This window comes from Cibotium barometz, chromosome 12 (assembly GCF_041138505.1).
Source record: "Cibotium barometz isolate CiBa-2024 chromosome 12, ASM4113850v1, whole genome shotgun sequence".
Classification (NCBI taxonomy): Eukaryota; Viridiplantae; Streptophyta; class Polypodiopsida; order Cyatheales; family Cibotiaceae; genus Cibotium; species Cibotium barometz.
In genome coordinates, this window is record NC_141057.1 from 28663186 (window position 1) to 28681673 (window position 18488).

At 40.3% G+C, this 18488-nt stretch overlaps 1 protein-coding gene across 1 annotated transcript; it reads right to left on the reverse strand.

Annotated features, from left to right (window-relative positions):
- Positions 1–8072: 8072 nt before the first annotated feature.
- Positions 8073–9710, reverse strand: LOC147633257 (putative pentatricopeptide repeat-containing protein At3g01580). Its single transcript, XM_086805713.1, has one exon. The coding sequence runs from the start codon at positions 9708–9710 to the stop codon at positions 8073–8075; it is 1638 nt and encodes a 545-aa protein (XP_086661839.1).
- Positions 9711–18488: the final 8778 nt, after the last annotated feature.

An 18488-nucleotide genomic window follows, 5' to 3' on the forward strand; every position in this document is an offset into this window, starting at 1 on the left:
TTCCTCTGCACTCACCTCTTGTTGCGCCCAAGAGCCCCCCAGATCAACACGGCGACACACCTTTTCTTCCTCTCCTTGCCAGCTTCCAGATTGCGCACGCTGGCAGCTCGTAAAGCTTCCACATGGCCATTCTTTTTTAGTGGCCACGTTTATCATTAATTTTATTTTTTAAAAGATGGCCATCCTCTCTTCCATTTCACACCAATCTAAGGGCTACCTTGGCCCATTAATACTTAATTGCTCCCCATGCCTTCATGCCTTCTCAAATTGCAACCTTCAGTGCCCAATTACCTCTTGGACGCGTACACATTTCAAGCAATCGAGCAGCTAAAGTCATCCCTAGCAAACCTCTTTCTGGAGGAGAGGCCTGCAACAAGCTCAAAACCAAACCGTCCACCCTGTACACCTGGCAAGGCATTCCATGGCCAAGTTTTCATTCACACCATGCACACGTATGTACACAAGCCCAAAAGACCTCTCAGAAAAATGCCCGACAACGCTCATCGAAAGTTAGTGGATAATTGGGGAGAATACCTCCAAAGTTTCATGTGGTGTAGTCCGCAACCTCATGACATCGCCCAATTAGAAATCGAAGAGAAGCAGAATTTAAGTCGTACTGTGAGAAGGTGTCAAAACCAAGAGTTAGCTCAGCAACAAAAGGAAGCGGAATTTAAAGAAAAACGCATGGCACAACAAGAACCGGTAGACTTACACCCCGCACCCGAGCATTTCAAATCTTTTACCACTAGGGAACGTAAAGTCATCTACACAAAAGCCCAACGAATGCCTACCGATGGGAGTAGCGGTGTCTACGATGGCCCGGCGGTAGTTAAGGAGATAGAACTAGCAGATCCAGGTGAGGAATCTAAACTAGTTTTTATTGCTCAAGACCTCACCAAGACGGAAGAAGCTACACTTAAAATGCTTCTTAAAGAATTCAAGGAAATATTTGCTTGGACATACCATGATATGAAGGGTGTTCCACCCTCTGTGGTGCAGCACACAATTCCAATGATTAGCACTGTTAAACCAATCCAGCAACGTCCCTACCCAATGAATCCTAAGTATGCAAAGACTGTACAAGAGGAAATTGAAAAGCTTATAAAATGTGGATTCATATACACTATTGAGCAATCAGAATGGGTTTCTCCGATAGTCATTGTACCAAAGAAGAATGGAAAACTCACAGTGTGCGTTGATCTCAAAAAGGTTAGTGTAGCCACCAGAAGAGATCATTACCCCTTGTCGTATTCGGAACATGTGCTTGAGTTGCAGGAGGCAAGGAGGCTTATAGCTTTTTAGACAGGTACTCTAGTTATAAGCAGATCACAATTGCAGTAGAGGACCAAGCTTGAGCTTTTATAACGGAGTTTGAAGTGTTTGCCTTTCGCGTCATGGCCTTTGGCTTAACCAATGCACCTGCAACATTCCAACGATTGATAAACACATCAATATCTAAGGGACTTTTGTGAAGCCTTCTTGATCTTTGTGTTCATTCCTCTTGAGACGAGCACTTGATGCGTTTACGAAAAGTATTTGATGAAAAGTGTAGATTATATTGCATCTCATTGAATCCTTTCAAATGCCAATTCTGGGTTAAACACGGAGTTATTCTAGGGCATATAGTGTCCAAAAATGGGATTTCCACTGACGAAAGTAAAATCAAGGTTATTTTGGAATTGCCCCCACCCACCTACAAGGGAGTCCAACGCTTTATGGGCCATGTTGTGCTGAGATAGCTCAACCATTGTACATGCTTCTCATTGAGTTTATTTGGACCGAAGATTGTGACCGTGCATATGAGTTATTAAAGAAGGCCCTGGCAAGTGCTCCAATCTTGCGAATGCCTAACTGGGATTTAATCTTCCATGTGTTTATTGATGCATCAAACTTTGCTATTGGGTGTGTACTAACTCAACCTGGAGAACATAAACTAGACTACCCCATTAGCTTTGCCAGTCGCACCAGTTGAACGATACTGAAATGAACTACACCACAACGGAGCGAGAAGGGTTGGCAATGATATATGCAGTAAAGAAATTTCGTTATTACCTTCTTGCCACCAAGTTTGTTTTCTATGTGGATCATCAAGCATTGTTGTATCTGGTGAACAAACCATGCTCCACAGGAAGAATCACACGATGGTTGTTGATTCTTCTTGAGTTTGATTTCACTCTTGTTGTGAGACCTGGCAAAAAACATGTCATGGCTGATCATTTGTCTCGCATACCTAACGGTGAAGCTCCTATGGGAGTTGATGATGACTTACCTGACACTTCCTTGTTCATGGTGGAGACAATGCCTGAATGGAGTAAGAAGATTGTTAACTTCTTGGTTAATGGTTTTCCACCCAAAGAGCTTCGTAAAGATCTAGCTCGAAAGCTGATCAAGGAATGCGAACCCTATTGCCTAATGGGCGGGACTCTTTATAAAAGAGTAAAGGATGACGTTCTTAGAAGTTGTGCCCGAGAGGATGAGTATCTATATATTTTGTAAGAGGCACATATGGGCGTAGCCGGTGGTCACTTTTCAGGAGACTTAACTACGTGAAAGATATTGTAATCAGAGTATTGGTGGCCCACTATGTTCCAAGATGCATCACTTTTTTGTGAAGGGTTGTGATGATGAATGCCAACGCTACAAGAAACCCCAACGGAAAGATCAAATGCCCCTACATCTAATTAAAGTAAACCAACCGTTTGAAAAGTGGGGTTTAGACTTTGTAGGTCCAATTAGCCCAACAGCCCATAACACACAAGATCTTGCTATAGTATTGTGGCCACTGCCTATGTGACCAAATGGGCTGAAGCAAAAGCAACACGTAAGAAGGCAGATGCGAGGACAACAGCCAAGTTCCTCTTTGAAAATATAATCACACGCTTCGATTGTCCTTTTGAGCTTGTGAGCGACAATGGTATGCATTTTATAAATGAAGTGATTAAGGAGCTCACAATAAATTTTATGATATCCCATTATAAATCTACTCCTTATTATCTGCAAGCGAATGGCCAAGCCGAGAGTACCAACAAGACCTTAATCTCTATTCTGACAAAGACAGTTGAGGCCATTTGCCCCAGTTGCAAAGATAACAAGTGTGAGAGCTATGATTGCAGTGGCAGCTAAAGGCTAGTTTTTATATCATATGGATTTAAAAAATGTGTTCTTGCATGGTGACTTGCAAGAAGAGATGTATATGGATCAACCACTTGGTTTTGAGGATACAGGTCACCCGAAGTATGTATGTAAGCTTCGTAAGGCTTTGTATGGACTGAAGCAATCTCCACAAGCATGGCATGATAAGATTGCTAAGTATCTTATCACTATTGGTTTTCATATGGCAGATGCAGATCACTCTTTGTATGTGCACAAGAGTGATAAGGGTATTTTGATTATCACCATCTATGTAGATGATCTTATTGTTGGGGGTGACAACTTGGATGAGATTGAGCATGTGAAAAGTCTTCTCAAAAGGAAGTTTGAGATGAAGGATTTGGGAGATCTATGCTACTTTTTGTAATTGAGGTCATTCGCACACGTGATGGTATTTGGGTGTCACAGAGACAGTATGTATTAGACATGTTTTCCAAGTATGGGATGGCTGATATTAAGTCAATCTCGGTGCCATTAGATCAAAATGGCAAGCTTAGTGCGGATGTAGGTTATGTGTTGGAGGATCCCACTATGTACATGAAGATTGTGAGGAGTTTGATCTATGCCACGATCAGTAGGCTAGATTTGAGTTATAGTGTTGACTTAGAGAGCGAGTTTATGCAGGTTCTATGCAAACCACATCTTGACAGTGTGCGACGCACGCTTCGGTATTTGAGGGCCACTATTGATTATTATGCATTGTTTTATGTAGCAAGTGTACCATTGGAGCTATATGGGTACACAGATGTAGATTGGGCAGGTAGCATCTCAGACATGAGATCTACTAGTGGATTTATGTTTTCAGTGGGGAGTGTTGTTGTGACATTGGTTGTTGTGACATGGAGTAGCAAGAAGTAGCCCACAGTTGCCTCGACGAGTACAGAGACTACAGTGACAACATGTGAGGTAGCTTGGTCATGCAAGCTACTTGTGGATTTGGGGTTGCATGTGGAGAGAAAGGTTGTCATATATTATGACAATCTTAGCAGTATATAGTTGGCTAGGAGCCCAGTTTTCCATGCACGAACGAAACACATTGAGGTACATTACCACTTCATCAGGGAGAGAGTCTTGGCAAGTGACATCGACTTGGCCTACTCAACACACAAGATCAAGTCGCTGACATCTTCACGAAGGCCTTGGGAGCTGAGAAGCTCCACATATTTTGAGATATTATTGGACTTCATGAGGTGGAGTTGATCTTGACGTGGAGTTGAGCTTGAGGGGGAGTGTTAAGATGTCAAGCTCAACATGAGTTGACACTCACGACATAACCGTTCGACATTTACATCACTGGCGGGTTTGGTAGCTGGCACCAACATATCTTCGCTAGAGATTCTACAGCTCGACTACATCAACCAATCCACACCTACCCACTCCACTTAACATGTTCACATTATGGACCGTTTGTATATACGCTATTATGTTTGTTAGTCACTTTATCTCTTTTGTAAACCTCTTTTGTTGTATGAAGAAGAAGAAGAATTTTCAACCTCTCACCTTGTGTGTTCTCTTCTAGGGTTTGTGTTAGCATGTGTGTGCTTGCAAGAGCTCAAGCTCTCTTCTCCCTTGCATCTTTTCACTAGGCAGCATACCACCACCCTCCTGTTGGTGCATGAGGTCCGGATCCACCATTTCCTTGGGCCAAATGAATTGTCAACTCTCGAGTTTGTTGAGTAAGCTATTCCAGAGCATGACCATCTTGGGATCGTTTGTGAAGGAAGTAAAGGAAGTGAAGGGAGTTGAGATGAATCTCTAGTTGCAAGTGCTTCAATTCTAGCACGTACCTCCACAAATATTTGGTAGATGCGTGTTAGACGCCAAATCTTCATCCGGTTAACCAAATTTTCACTTCTATATTTGATTTTCTTTACTTTATAGGCTGCTAATGCCGCCGCTTCAAGGCTTACTGATTCCACTTTCGCCCTAAGAATAGGATGGAAACCACCAATAAAATGATCTCTTTTAAAAAATTTGGTAACTTCACCCGGATTAGTGATAGAGTGAAACCAATTTATCCAAGCCGTGTTGAACTTTTCTTCATACTCCTTGTATTCTTCCAGTCTCTCTTGATGTAAGGATTGTATTTGTTGCCAAAGCACTTTGGTGGTTTGAGTCTTGATATACTTTGCTTGAAAAACCGCCTCCAAATCCACATAATTTCAACTAACTTCCAACCCGAGAGACAAAAAACCATGCACATGCATTCTTTTGCAAAACCATCGTGAAAGCATTCATCTTTTCCGCCACTGTATCCTTCCCAAAGATGGCATAAGACATCTTCATATTCTCTAAGGAATCTTTCCCATCTTCATTGGGTCCGCCATAAAACAAGGAGTAGGAAGGTGGACATCACATGATCTTGTTGCATAGCCATGTCCAAATTGTAAACTGAAGGTCGCTGGTAAAGAACTCCTCAGTGGGGGTACCAAAATGAGAGTAGCAAAGGGAAACCAGTCTCTATAGCACCCCTCTACTCCCTTATGCAAGAGCAACAATCTTGGATGATCATCACAAGCACATACTTAAAGCCAAAATACACACCAATAACCTAAAAGATAATAAGAAAGTGAGGAGGAGAGAGATCAAAATATGAAAGATTGATATAGCGACTTAGTATAATGAGCAAGAGATTTAAGTAGGCTCTTAATGCTTCTTAGAGAGTTCACAAAACACACACCCGTCAATAATTGCGCTCTTAGCCTCACAATGATCACCCACATACACACAAAAAACATAAATCAAACTCTCTCTCTTTTGTAAATATAAGAAAACAACTCAATTGGCAATTTTCTTGGTGGTAAAAAATTCTATTTGAGAAAAAATAACAAGAATCTCCAATAGTAGGGAATCCAAAAAGTGATCCCTTACACAGAAATCATGATCTTGACAAAAAGATTCTATGAGGATTCTACTTCTTCTATTCTATCATCGACCATGCAACAAACACATATATTGATATCCACAAATTGCAAAGAGCACGTACAACAAGTCACTCGCAAGGGAGGTTGAGTGGACTCCACACACATCTTCGTTGGGATAGAGATTATCCCGCATCAAGAACACGTGAACCTTGCGGTCTACACACCCACAAAGATCGTAATGTAGTTGAGCTCCTCTATACAAGTTACATCTAGCTCTATCCTTCTTCCCTCCTTTGTGATGCACATGGTAGAAAGCTTGAACTCCACACGGCTCATTTGCTTCTCTTCTTCTCACTTTGGTTGTTAAAAAAGAGTGGTAGCATATATTTTTATCTTTGCTTCACAAGCATGCTTATCTTGGCCAAAATGTCTCTTATTTAACACCCACCCACCCACCCCCCCCCCCCCCCCCAAAAAAAAAAAAACCAAAAAAAAAAGGGTGGCTTCTCTTTTGAGAGAAAAAGGTGGCTTTTCTAGAGAGGTGATAGAAAGAGACTATTTTGCAAGACGAGTCGGGGCACAGGCGGCTGGATTTAGCGCTTCCACATGGGGGGCTAGACAACAAGCGATGGGCGGGCGCTGAAGTACCACAAGGAGGGCCCCAACTGGGACCAAGGCAACAGCCAAAAATGCGTGGCCTTTCCCAAGGAGGGCAGGGTGACTATGGGTCCCACAAGAACCACAAACCCGTACGCCTTCCTCTAGTGATTTTATTTAATGGGATGTGAAGACTCGGGAGCCCTATAAAGGTGTCCCTCCTCCCTGTCTTCCATGCATGTGGGATTATTTCAACCCAAGCTTCTCACAGCTTTTACCAAAGAAAGGAAAAAAAAATCTTCTTCCTTCCACAAGAATGCTAAGATCCTAAGGTGGTATATCGGCAATCACTTATTCTAAAACATAAAATGTAGTTGGTATTGTTTTATTCTGAGAGTGCAAAAAGCCGCAATCTATAGCCTAAATTATGCATCTATACTTAAATCACTCCGTTCGAGTTGCTCCTCTCTTGTAGGAGTGCATATAGAGAACCAAGCAATATATACATACATGTGTGTTTGTATATATGTATATATACATTATATATGTATATACATACATACATACAATACATATACACACACACATATGTATCTATTCACACATATATGTATATACACACACACACATTCTCTTAAATAGGAAAAGAAAACATGATTGATTGGCAAAACAAACACCACAGCTGAGTTATGGATACCGATTGCTACCAACACTCTGCAGGAACACTCTGATACTACATTTCCTGGACACCACTAGGGATCACAAGGCATTACATAACATGTGTTTACCTGGACTGGCTGCGCCTGCCCATACACGTAAGGTGTGTCACAATGACTTGTGCACACAATGACATGTGTACGAGTCAAAACAGTGGCTTTATCGATAAGCTGCAACTCCCTCTATTTATCTGCTGTTTCTGTCTCTGTTTTGGGGGAGAAATAAACATTGGGATTCCCAAAGGCAGTCTCTGTGATGGGTGTCTTTGTATAACCATGACCAGGCCAACCAAGGAGGCTTGTTGCGCATCACCTAAACCTTTTGTGACTAGGTGTTGTGAAACGTTGCTGAAGCAGAAGGGTTTGTGCATCTCCTACACCCTTCCAAACCACAGTATTTGCAGCATGAGGAGCATTTAACGAGCATTCTTCCCACTTCCCACCCCAAAAAATAATGCACCTGTTCTTCAAGTTTTCCACTACAGCATATCAGCCTCGGTGGCATTGAGCATTCTTTACATACACATGCTGTTTTCACATAATAGGATTTCTTATCATTACGTCAAGCAGCCCGAATGCCATGGCAAGCTTCTCTGGATGGTCCCACAACTTTGCCTCTTTTATAACATCGCCCACACCATGCGAGTATGTGAAACGCCTCGCTCCTCTGATGTTTCGGAAATGCAACTCTTTTCCTTACGGATGGTTGCAATCTCCTGGAATAAACCAGGGAACAACTTCTTGTCTAGATGTTTGACATCAAGACATATGCAGCTCCCCCTTTGGGCTGCAAGTTCACTGCACAGCCAAATGCGTCTTTGGCCAGCTCTAAATTGGCATGCATACGGCATGCACCCAGCAACGACAACCATATAGTCAGGTCAGCCTGCATCGGCATTCTTCCCAACATATTCTCTACCCTCTTTAAGTCCCCTGCACGCCCAAGGAGGTCCACAAGAATGGCATAATGCTTCAAGTTGGGAGTTATGCCATAATCTCTACTCATAATTTCAAAGTAGTCAAGACCTTCTACAACAAGGCCAGTATGACTGCAAGCTGAAAGAACTGAAATGAATGTTGATTCATTTGGCTCAATACCAGCCAAATTCAATTTCTCAAACATGTGGAGGGTTGCTATGAAATTGCCCACTCCTGCATGACCAGCTATGCATGCATTCCAAACTACAATATTAGGCTCAAGAAGCCCATCAAAGACAGCCTGTGCATCGACCATGCTTGCACAATGGCCATACGCATGAATAAGAGTGGCTGCCACAGAGGGTATCCAGTCACACTCAGCAGAGACAACATCAAAGTGAAGCTGCTTGCATATCTCCAAGCTTCCTGTCTCACTGCAAGCTTGAAGAACGCAAGTAAGTGTAACTTCATCTGGAGTCACACTTTCCTCCAACATTTGTGTGTATAGCTGTAAACCCTTCTCTCCTTGGCCCAGCTCAACATATGCTGAGAGCATCACATTCCATGACACAATATCTGGTTTAGACAATGCACTGAACACATCCTCTGCTTCCACAATGGTCCCACATTTGCTATACACACTCACAAGAGCAGTACTGATAAGGATATCTGATGCATAACCCCTTCTGCGTGCATCTGCATGCAAGGCTTTCCCAATTTCTAGGGATGTGGGTTTGATTGATTGCCCAACAACATCCAGACCTACCTCCTTCTCTGCAAGGGCCGCACATGCCTGCAGGGCAATCAGAAATGTCAACTGGTTTGGACGTACACCTTCCTCTAGTATTTGTCGGTACAATTTTAAGGCTCTCTCTCCTTGACCCTGCTCAACATATGCTGCGAGCATGGCAGTCCATGATACAATGTCACGGTGAGTCAGTGCACTGAACACATCCTCTGCTTCCACAACTGCTCCACACTTGCCATACATACTCACGAGGCTGCTGCCAACAAAAACATCTAAGGTGAAGCCTTTCCTGCGAGCATCCGCATGTAGATTCCTGCCCTGTTGGAGGTCTGGAATGCTGCCACAAGCTTGAAAGAGGCTGACAAAGGTATAATTGTTTGGCTCCACATTGTCTTCTAGCATACATTGATACATTCTGAGCGCTTCGAGGCCACGGCCACAGTCAACAAAAGCAGAGATGATGGCGGTCCAGGAGAAGACAGTTCGGTGAGGCAATCTGGCAGATGTGTAGACTGCATCTTCGACAGCGCCACACTTTGCCAGGGTCACCACCAAGTAGTCACCAAGCAGGCCGGCCAGCTGTCTGGGGCTATGCAGAGCAAGATGCCAATGGACTTGCCTGGCATGAGTTATGGCCTTCCTCCTGATGCATGTCTTGAGCAGGGACGTGTACGTATAAGAGGAGGGGGATGTGTACATGCGAGAGACGACATCCATGGCCTTATCCAGGTGGCCTTTCTCACAAAGATCTTGAATGCCATCCTCATCATGGGTATAAGTAGTAGAAGAAGAAGGGCAGCTCTGCTCTCCCCTCTGCTGCTGCTGCTGCTCATCGTCGTCGTCGTCGTCGTCATCATCATCATCATGGTGATGGTGATGACGGTGCACATGGAGGGAGGGAAGGCGAGAGTCTACCCAGGGGGGGTTGTGGCAGTTGTCCAGCCAGAGGGGCTCTTTGGAGGCCTTGTGACGGAAGTCCGGATGCGCGAGGCTTCTCTTGTGGCTAATCCTGTTATCCCACCAATGTGATGGGTTTTCAAAGAGGTCTTCCCAGAGCTCCTGCAGCCTCTCCTGGCTTCTCCTACCTTGCTGCTGCTGCAGCTGTGGTGATGATGGTTCTGATGGTCGTGGAAACACTGGTAACGTAAGAAGCGACATTGTCCCTGCCCAATGATTCGCCAATGTGTTCACGTCGACGAACCGGGCGGCCTCCTTAAGGTCGTCTGCCTTGCAGGTCCTTAAAATAATTGTAAAACAATTATTTGTCCAAAGTTCTGCGCCCAAGGCGACCCGCCCGTAACTATAGCTCACATGGGGCATCGGCCATCTTGACTTGTGGGGCCAAGGATGGTACGAGTTCGAATCGCCCCTCTCCACCATTATAAGGGTGTGTGAGTAATGTGTCTCTTCAAATACACACACACACACACACACACTCTCTCTCTCTGCCTTGTCATACAAGTGGTCATCGTATGTAACCACCTAGTTGCATCCCCTCTCCAACATACACGCATGCACACACATAGATATACATTTGTGATTGCAAACCCTATAAGGGCCATGCTAGCATCCACATTTTTAGAAGAAACATAAGTTAAAAAAGAAAGTTAGATTTCCATAAAAAGGCTCAAAGGCTCTAGTTCAAGTGGTTGTAACCTTACTGAATAGGTCCCAAGTTTGAAACCTTGACAGTCTAGCTTAGATTTAGAAAACAACAAAAGAATTTCTCTATTAGGGCACTTGCCTTTGTTGACTACACACACACACTGAATATATTTTTTGCATAATTTTTTCAATGCTCCTTACGCCAAAATTGAAAACCCATCACTTTTACAAGGGCGCCCCGAATAATAACGGAGGAATTAGAAAGAACCTTAGATTTCATAGTCTTGATGAGCTAGCACAACATGAGAGCCCGCTCCTGGATTGAACATGGCTATTAAATGATATCGATAGGCTCTATCGTATGAATCCCTCATTAGTTTAAATTTTTAGTATAAGTATTTGTATTATACCTATGGGTTGACATTGAAAGGGAACTACTCTAAGATTTGTTTAGATAGATGTACTCTTATTTTGTTACAAGGTTAAAGAATTAATGTAAGAAGTAAAACACATTTGTGCACGCATGCAAGATGGAGAGAATCACTGAGTTCATTTTTTGGATGTAGATGCCTTCTTAAGGCTACAAAAGAATATACTTGGCCACCAATTAATGAGTTAATTCGTGCAACATGGGAATAAGCTATTCACATGTTCTCATGTTACCATCTTCACATAATAGCAGGTCAGTGGCCACCTAAGAAGATTTTTTATGCCTGACAAAGATAATTTTTTTAGGCCCTTGTGAAAGCTTTGTGAATATAACATGTGATCACAAGATTTTTTGTGTTATTAACATGTTCACATGTTCTCGTTTACGTCATGAAATCCCTAATCTCATGTCCAGTGTTGATAGGGTAAGGCAACACCTTTGAGCTCAAATCGGGCTATGGAAGACACACAATCAAGCCATGTGATGTATTTCTAAAGTCAAATACACTTGTGCATATATCACAATCTTGCCTAGGATAAGTTCAATCTGAATAAGATCTCCATTGTTTTTTTAAGGAGGCTATCATTATGTTTTTAAGAAGGCTATCATTATGTTTTTAAGGAGGCTTTGAAGAATCCATTTACTATGCATATGATTGATTAGCACCTTCACAATGGAGAGGAACCTAGTCCTTGATTGCTTCGCACAATTAGACAAGGCATGATGAGAGATTCATAGATATTGTATTAGCATGGAAGATGACTAGGGTTGCAGAGGGAAATTAAACTACTTTATCCCCCCTCCCTGTGCCATGCCTTGGCACATGATTGTTGATTATATTGATGTACCCATGTAGAACCTTTGTGTAGTTGGTCAAATTTATAAACAAAGGAAATGTGGATGGCATTTTATCACTATCTTGATCATTGTTGATGTTTTGCAAGTTTTTGCAATGAGAGAGAGAGAGAGAGAGAGAGAGAGAGAGAGAGCAAAGAAACCACAAGCCATGTTTTGAAAACCGCTTGCCCCATTGACCGCTTGCCAAAAAAACATGTTTTTAAAAAGCTTATTTGAGAAAAATGTTAAGGCTCTCTTTAACATGTGGAGCTACCTAGCGGATTTTATTTTGAATCAGGTGCATCTAAGGCTCTTTTTCACCATATAAGGTATGGAAACAAGTTGGTGTTATTTGGGACCAAACCTTTGACACAACAGTTCAATATGCCATTAGGTACTAATAATGATGCACAAGCATACACAAACTCTATGTAGATGGGCAGCCAAATGTTTGATTACCCAGCCAACCATCATATGTGATAGCTCTATATCTATATAGGAAATATATTACTAATTCATGGAAATTCCTAGGCCATAACCGTGTATTCTAGTACGAGAAAAAGATATCCTTATGGGAAATGAGACACGTCTTTTGTAATTTAATAGATCAAAGTCAAATTTCTTAAATTAAGAAGGAAGAACTATACGAAAAATGAAATTTACTATTAAAAAAAATATCTAGATAGAAAAAGCTTTATTTTAGGACTTAAGCAATGCATTTTACAATCTAGAAGTCTTATACTATATTAAAAAATGATTAGCTAGTTAGAGAATCGAGAGTTGCTAATTTTAACTATAGTTTCCTACTTAAGATGTGGTTTCCTATATAGGAGAGCATAAATATATACAGAAAAAAACATTATCTTACTACTTAGACATTGTATCATTCTACTCTTCAGAAGTCTAAGGGTATGTAGGAAAATGAATTAGCTAGTTAGTGAGTTAAAAATAGCTATTTTAACTACGAAATAAATATTACTACTTAGAATGCAATTTTCCATATAGAAAATGTTTTAAAGTTCCTTGCGCCCCTTAAGCATAAGACAATAGATTTTTTCTTAGCATATTAACTATGAATGTTTGTCTATTTTGATGAGGTTCTTGAACAAGAATCGTCATATATAGGGACTCCAGTGATGTGTAGCAAGGTGGATAAGTAATTTTGCATCAAAAACCTATATGAGCAAACGAGTGGAGGGGGTTTAATTGGGTTCCCTAAAACACTAAAACCCTTAAAATTTTCACCTACCCCAAAGATATTTTCCCAAAGGAATATCTTCTTTCATATAAAAATTATGTTTTTCCACTTTGAGAAGATGAAATCTCCACTCTATCAAAGATTCCAAAGTACATATTCCAAAACCAATTAGGCCATGTAGCAGTTGCCCAAAATAGATTTAAATGACAACGAATTCTAGAACATCAAAGTAGATTCAATTCATGTGATTAGAAGACATTGGCTACTACCCACTTCCAAGAAGGTTGTGTCCCCTAGGCAGATCATAAGATTGCAGTAGTTTCATGTCAAGGACTCAATACCAATGTGAAAACCAATCCACAATACACATATTACATTGGTAAGTCATTAGTACCAAAGCAAGATAATAGTGCCAGATTATATTTCCCAATAATTCACATAATGAAAATGCAAAAACGAGTATTTCCAACACATGAACTGAATACCTAGCCTATGCTAATATTTATGTCCACCTAGGAAAATCACAAGAAGAGTAAAGTAGTTTCATGTACCCAATCACAAATACAAATATATATTGATGACACTTTAGTACTGTGTGCAAAAGAAAAAAACAATTTTCACAATTTTGGATGGCACTTTGGAGGAGATAATGTGTATTTACAAGACGATATGGTAGGATCCCTTATGTTAGCAACACATTTGCATGGATGTGTAAGAGAATACGTGTGGTGTATGCAAGAGAACACTCACAAGAAGTAGGATCTTTCATAGAACAAAATTTCAAAACTTAAATTGCACAATAATGTAGATAGAGAAGAATAATATATTACTGAAGTGATATAGTAGATGCAAATCCCCACACCTGTGTGCTCCTATGAAGGAAGCTTTGATGGATGATCTAGAACTGCAACCGGAATCTTATTCTAGGAATTGATTGTGGAAAAGTAGAGAATTAATTCAATCATAAAAACCATTGCTTGTGAGCTTCAACTAAATCAAATCAATTGAAAAATTAAACACTTAAACAGAAATACTTAGCTCAAAAAGACCATATTGGGTGCAATCTTTCCCCCTCTTGTGCGTGGCCTCTCCCCACACAAGAGGATTTTTTTTATTAGCTTTCTTTTTCACCAAAATTAGGCCATAGCTCCCAAAATATACAAGATGTGCTTTTCAGAGAGCACGGCACTCTTCTTTAACAAAAATAGAGTGTCAAATTGGGACTAGGGTAAAGCCATATGCTTTAATAAATTCCACATAAATAAATGTATCTTTCCTAAAGTTCAAAATGGAAAAATCATTTGATAAGGTTACAAGCTACTATGCTTGCCAAAAAATGAAATGTGATGAACCAAGACATTTCTTCCAAAGTAAACTCTTCAATTCCCATAGTCTTCATCACCTGAAAATATAAGCCCAATTAATTATTAAATTAATCCCACAAATATTAAACAAGCACAAATCATCACCAACTCATGACTACCAGGCGTAAGTACCCTAGGAATCACCCTGCCATACAAACCTAACTGAAATAATCATAGGTGGCCTCAAACATACGTCATATACCGCACGTATTAATATTTATAGTGGTGTCACCCACGATATTAACCTAGCCGGCATGATGCAAGAGTAATCTAGGCGTCCCCAAATTACTCAAGAGGGGATAAATAATATTTTTCTAGAGGACTTAAAATATATTCTCATGACATCCCTCTTGCTTGAGTTTGCAATTGTCCTCATTTGCGGATTTGCTGGGTTTAAAAAGAATGAAGAATTTCAGGGTAAACTCGGAAAAATTTCTCAGGCATCCATTTAGCATCTTCTTGTGGATGATTCTTGAAAGTCAAAAGATACTTGAAGTATTGATTACCTGTCCTTGTTGTTGTTATCTGTTGGTCAATGATAGCATCAGGAACTAGTACTTCTTCCTCTCCTTCAATAAGAGGTGGTACCTCATATGTTGGATGAGTAGGAAGTGTTCCTCGAAAAGGTTTCAAGATATGGATATGAAAAGAATTGTGGATATTCCAATTAGATGGAAGCTCTAGTCTATAGGCCACGTCATTATTCTTTTGAAGGATTTTAAATGGCCCATAATATCTAGGCGCTAGCTTCACTGCAGGGAATTTTTCCACACTCTTTAATCGACGTTTTTCAATTCTCAAAAGTACATAATCACCTTCTTGAAATGAAAAATCTTTGCGCTTCCTATTTGCTTAAGATGTACACTTTTCGAGCTCTTGCAATGCAATTGCGCACTTGAGATAGAATGCGATCAAAGTCTCTAACATATTGGTCGGCTGCTTCAATCTTATGAGAGAGTCTAGTAGCCGGAATAGGCAATGCTCTTCCATAGATAATCTCAAATGGTGCTCGACCAGTAGCAGTATGAGGAGTATTGTTATAAGCAAATTGGAGTAGGTGTATATACTTATCCCATGCACTAGGTTGCTGGGAAACATAGGCTCTAAGCATATCTAAGATAGTGCTATTTGTAACTTCGGTTTGTCCATTCGATTTCGGATGGAAAGCCGTGGAAAAATATAACTTAGTGCCTAAGTTTGAGAAAAGAGCAACCCAAAAGTGACTATAAAATTTAGAATCTCTATCAGAAACTATCACTTTGGGTAGACCATGATGAACAAAAATTTGCTTAACAAATATGTTCGCGGCTTGCTGAGAAGTTAGTGTCTTTTTACATGGAATGAAATAGGCTTGCTTACTAAATCTGTCCACTATTGTCCAAATCATTGTCATGGTGACTGGAAGTAGTAGGGAAGCCAGTAATGAAGTCCATATAAACTTGTTCCCATGGTCTATCAGGAATAGGTAGAGGCATAAGCAATCTTAAAGCTTTGCCTTTGTAGCTTTTAATTGTTTGACAAATGTTACATTCAGCTACAAATTTAGCTACATCATTCTTCAAATGAGGCCAATAGAATTCTCGAGAAACTACTTGAAGTGTTGCGGAAACTCCTCTATGTCCCACAAATGGTGGTTGGTGGATCTCTTCCAAGATAAGCTGTCTGTAAGGTTGAGTAACACACAATCTTTTCTCAAAGAAAAGATAGCCATCATTATGAGAATAACTTCCTTGAGGTGTCCAATTGTTTTCACGCAATTTGATCCATATTTGAGAAAAATCTGGATGAACTTCGTAAGTTTCTTTCATAAGTACAAATGGTTCACTTTCAATTATGGAAATGTTGTTGATATTTGGTCTTCGACTCAAAGCATCGGCAACAACATTTTCTTTTCCAGGTTGATATTGAATTATAGGTTGGAAACTTTGAATGAAAGCTGCCCATTTGATATGCCTATCTGAAATAAGAGGTTGCGTAAGCAAATGCCTAATGCTTTGTTGATCTGTCTTGATAAGAAATTCAGAACCCATTAGGTAATGCTTCCAGATTTTCAAAGCATGCACTACTGCTGCTAATTCCTTATCATAAGTGCTATAATTTTGCTCTGCAGGCTTAAGCTTTGTGCTTTGATAAGCAATAGGATGGTTGTCTTGCATAAGAACAGCTCCAAATCCTTTGCCACTAGCATCAGTCTCACTACTATAAAGAATGGTCTTTGAAAATCAGGTAGTGTTAGAACTGGTGCTTGTGTTAAAGCATTCTTGAGTGTTGCAAAAGATTTATCTTGCTTTTCAGTCCAATTGAAATTTGTAGCTTTCTTAAGGAGTTCAGTCAAAGGATAAGCAATACAAGCAAAATTCTTGACAAACTTCCTATAATAACTACATAAGCCAAGAAAAGATCTAAGATCATGTATGTTTCTAGGCGTAGGCCAAGAAGCAATGCACTCAATTTTCTTAGGATCTACACGAATCCCTTTGGCCGACACTATATGACCTAAGTAATCAATCTCCTCTTGAAAGAAAGAACTCTTTTCAGGATTGACATACAATTCGTTTTCTCTCAAAAGGTTGAACACTTGTTCCAAGTGTTGTTCATGCTCTTGTCGATCCTTGCTGAAAACAAGAATGTCATCAAAGAACACTATAACAAAACTTTGAAACTTAAGGAATATACGATTCATCATATGGCTGAAAGTAGCTGAAGCATTGGTCAAACCAAATGGCATAACCAAAAACTCATAATGACCAGTTTGGGTTCTAAAAGTTGTCTTGAAAATGTCAGATTGAGTCATACGAACTTGATGATACCTAGACTTTAGGTCAATCTTGCTAAAGACCTTTGATCCTCTAAGCTTGTCAAGAAGATTATCTACCCTAGGAATAGGATATCTGTTCTTGACAGTAATCTTATTCAATGCACGATAGTCTACACACATTCGGTAAGTTCCGTTCTTCTTCTTAACAAGAAGTACTGGAGCTCCAAAAGGTGAACTACTAGGTCGAATAAGGCCTCTCTCTAGCAAGTCTTCTATTTGGCTTTGGATTTCTCTTTGCTATAAATTGTTGACTCTATAGGGAGCTTTACAAGGTGGGAAATTTCCAGGCAATAAGTCAATACTATGATCCTCAGGCCTAGACTTAGGTAATCCTGGAGGCAGAACTTCCATGAAACAGTCTCTAAATTTGGAGATAAAAAGATCAAACTTTGGTCTTTTGGATGTGTCCAACTCAGCATCAAGCTGGTTAACCCATACCATATAAGTCTTGTCTCTTTTTCTTAGAGCTCTCTTTGCTTGAGTGTGACTCAACAAAGGACTCATTTATCCTTTGACTTGACACTGGAGGATAATATTTTCATTGTCCTTCCTTAGAGAAATGCTATGAGTGTCATAGTCTATAATAGGATTGTATTTGTGTCTCCAAGGCATACCCAAAATTATATCTACCCCTTGTAAAGGTGCAACTAAGAAATCCATCTTTTCTGTTAAAGGTTTGATGCATAAATCCAAATCTTTCACCTCTTGCTTGCAATTATACTTTGTTCCAGTAAATGCTGCTTTGACTTTATAATGCGTAGGTAAAGAATGAAGATTTAATGCTTTAAGTACATTTTCAGAAATGAAATCATGTGTACTACCATCATCATGCAAAATAAGAACTTCATGTCCATTTATCGTTCCTTTTATTTTAAGCAAAGAATGAACATGAGGTTTACCTTCTTGTTCTAAGTAATCTGGATCGAAATTACCCTCTTGCTTGAATGATTCTTCTTCATTATCGTCTTCTTCAATCATATTGACTCGAGCTGCTGCTGCTGGTGTCGAATTCTTGGTACGCTTCGGACAATTCGGTGCTATGTGACCTTCTTTGTGGCACTTGAAACATTTGATAGGAGATGTCTTCGGTTTGCCACCATTGACTTTCTTATTGGTACTCATGTTGCCTTTAGCCTCGTCCTTGCCTTTTTCATAACCTGGTTTATACATCTTCTTTGAATCATAAAAAGATTTAGTAAATGGTTTAGAAGAAGTACCCTCATGTGCTTTAATCTCTTTAGGA

Coding starts and splice junctions, on each gene's coding strand:
- LOC147633257 (XM_086805713.1), bottom strand. CDS start 9,710: ATGGATGTCGTCTCTCGCATGTACACATCCCCCTCCTCTTATACGTAC.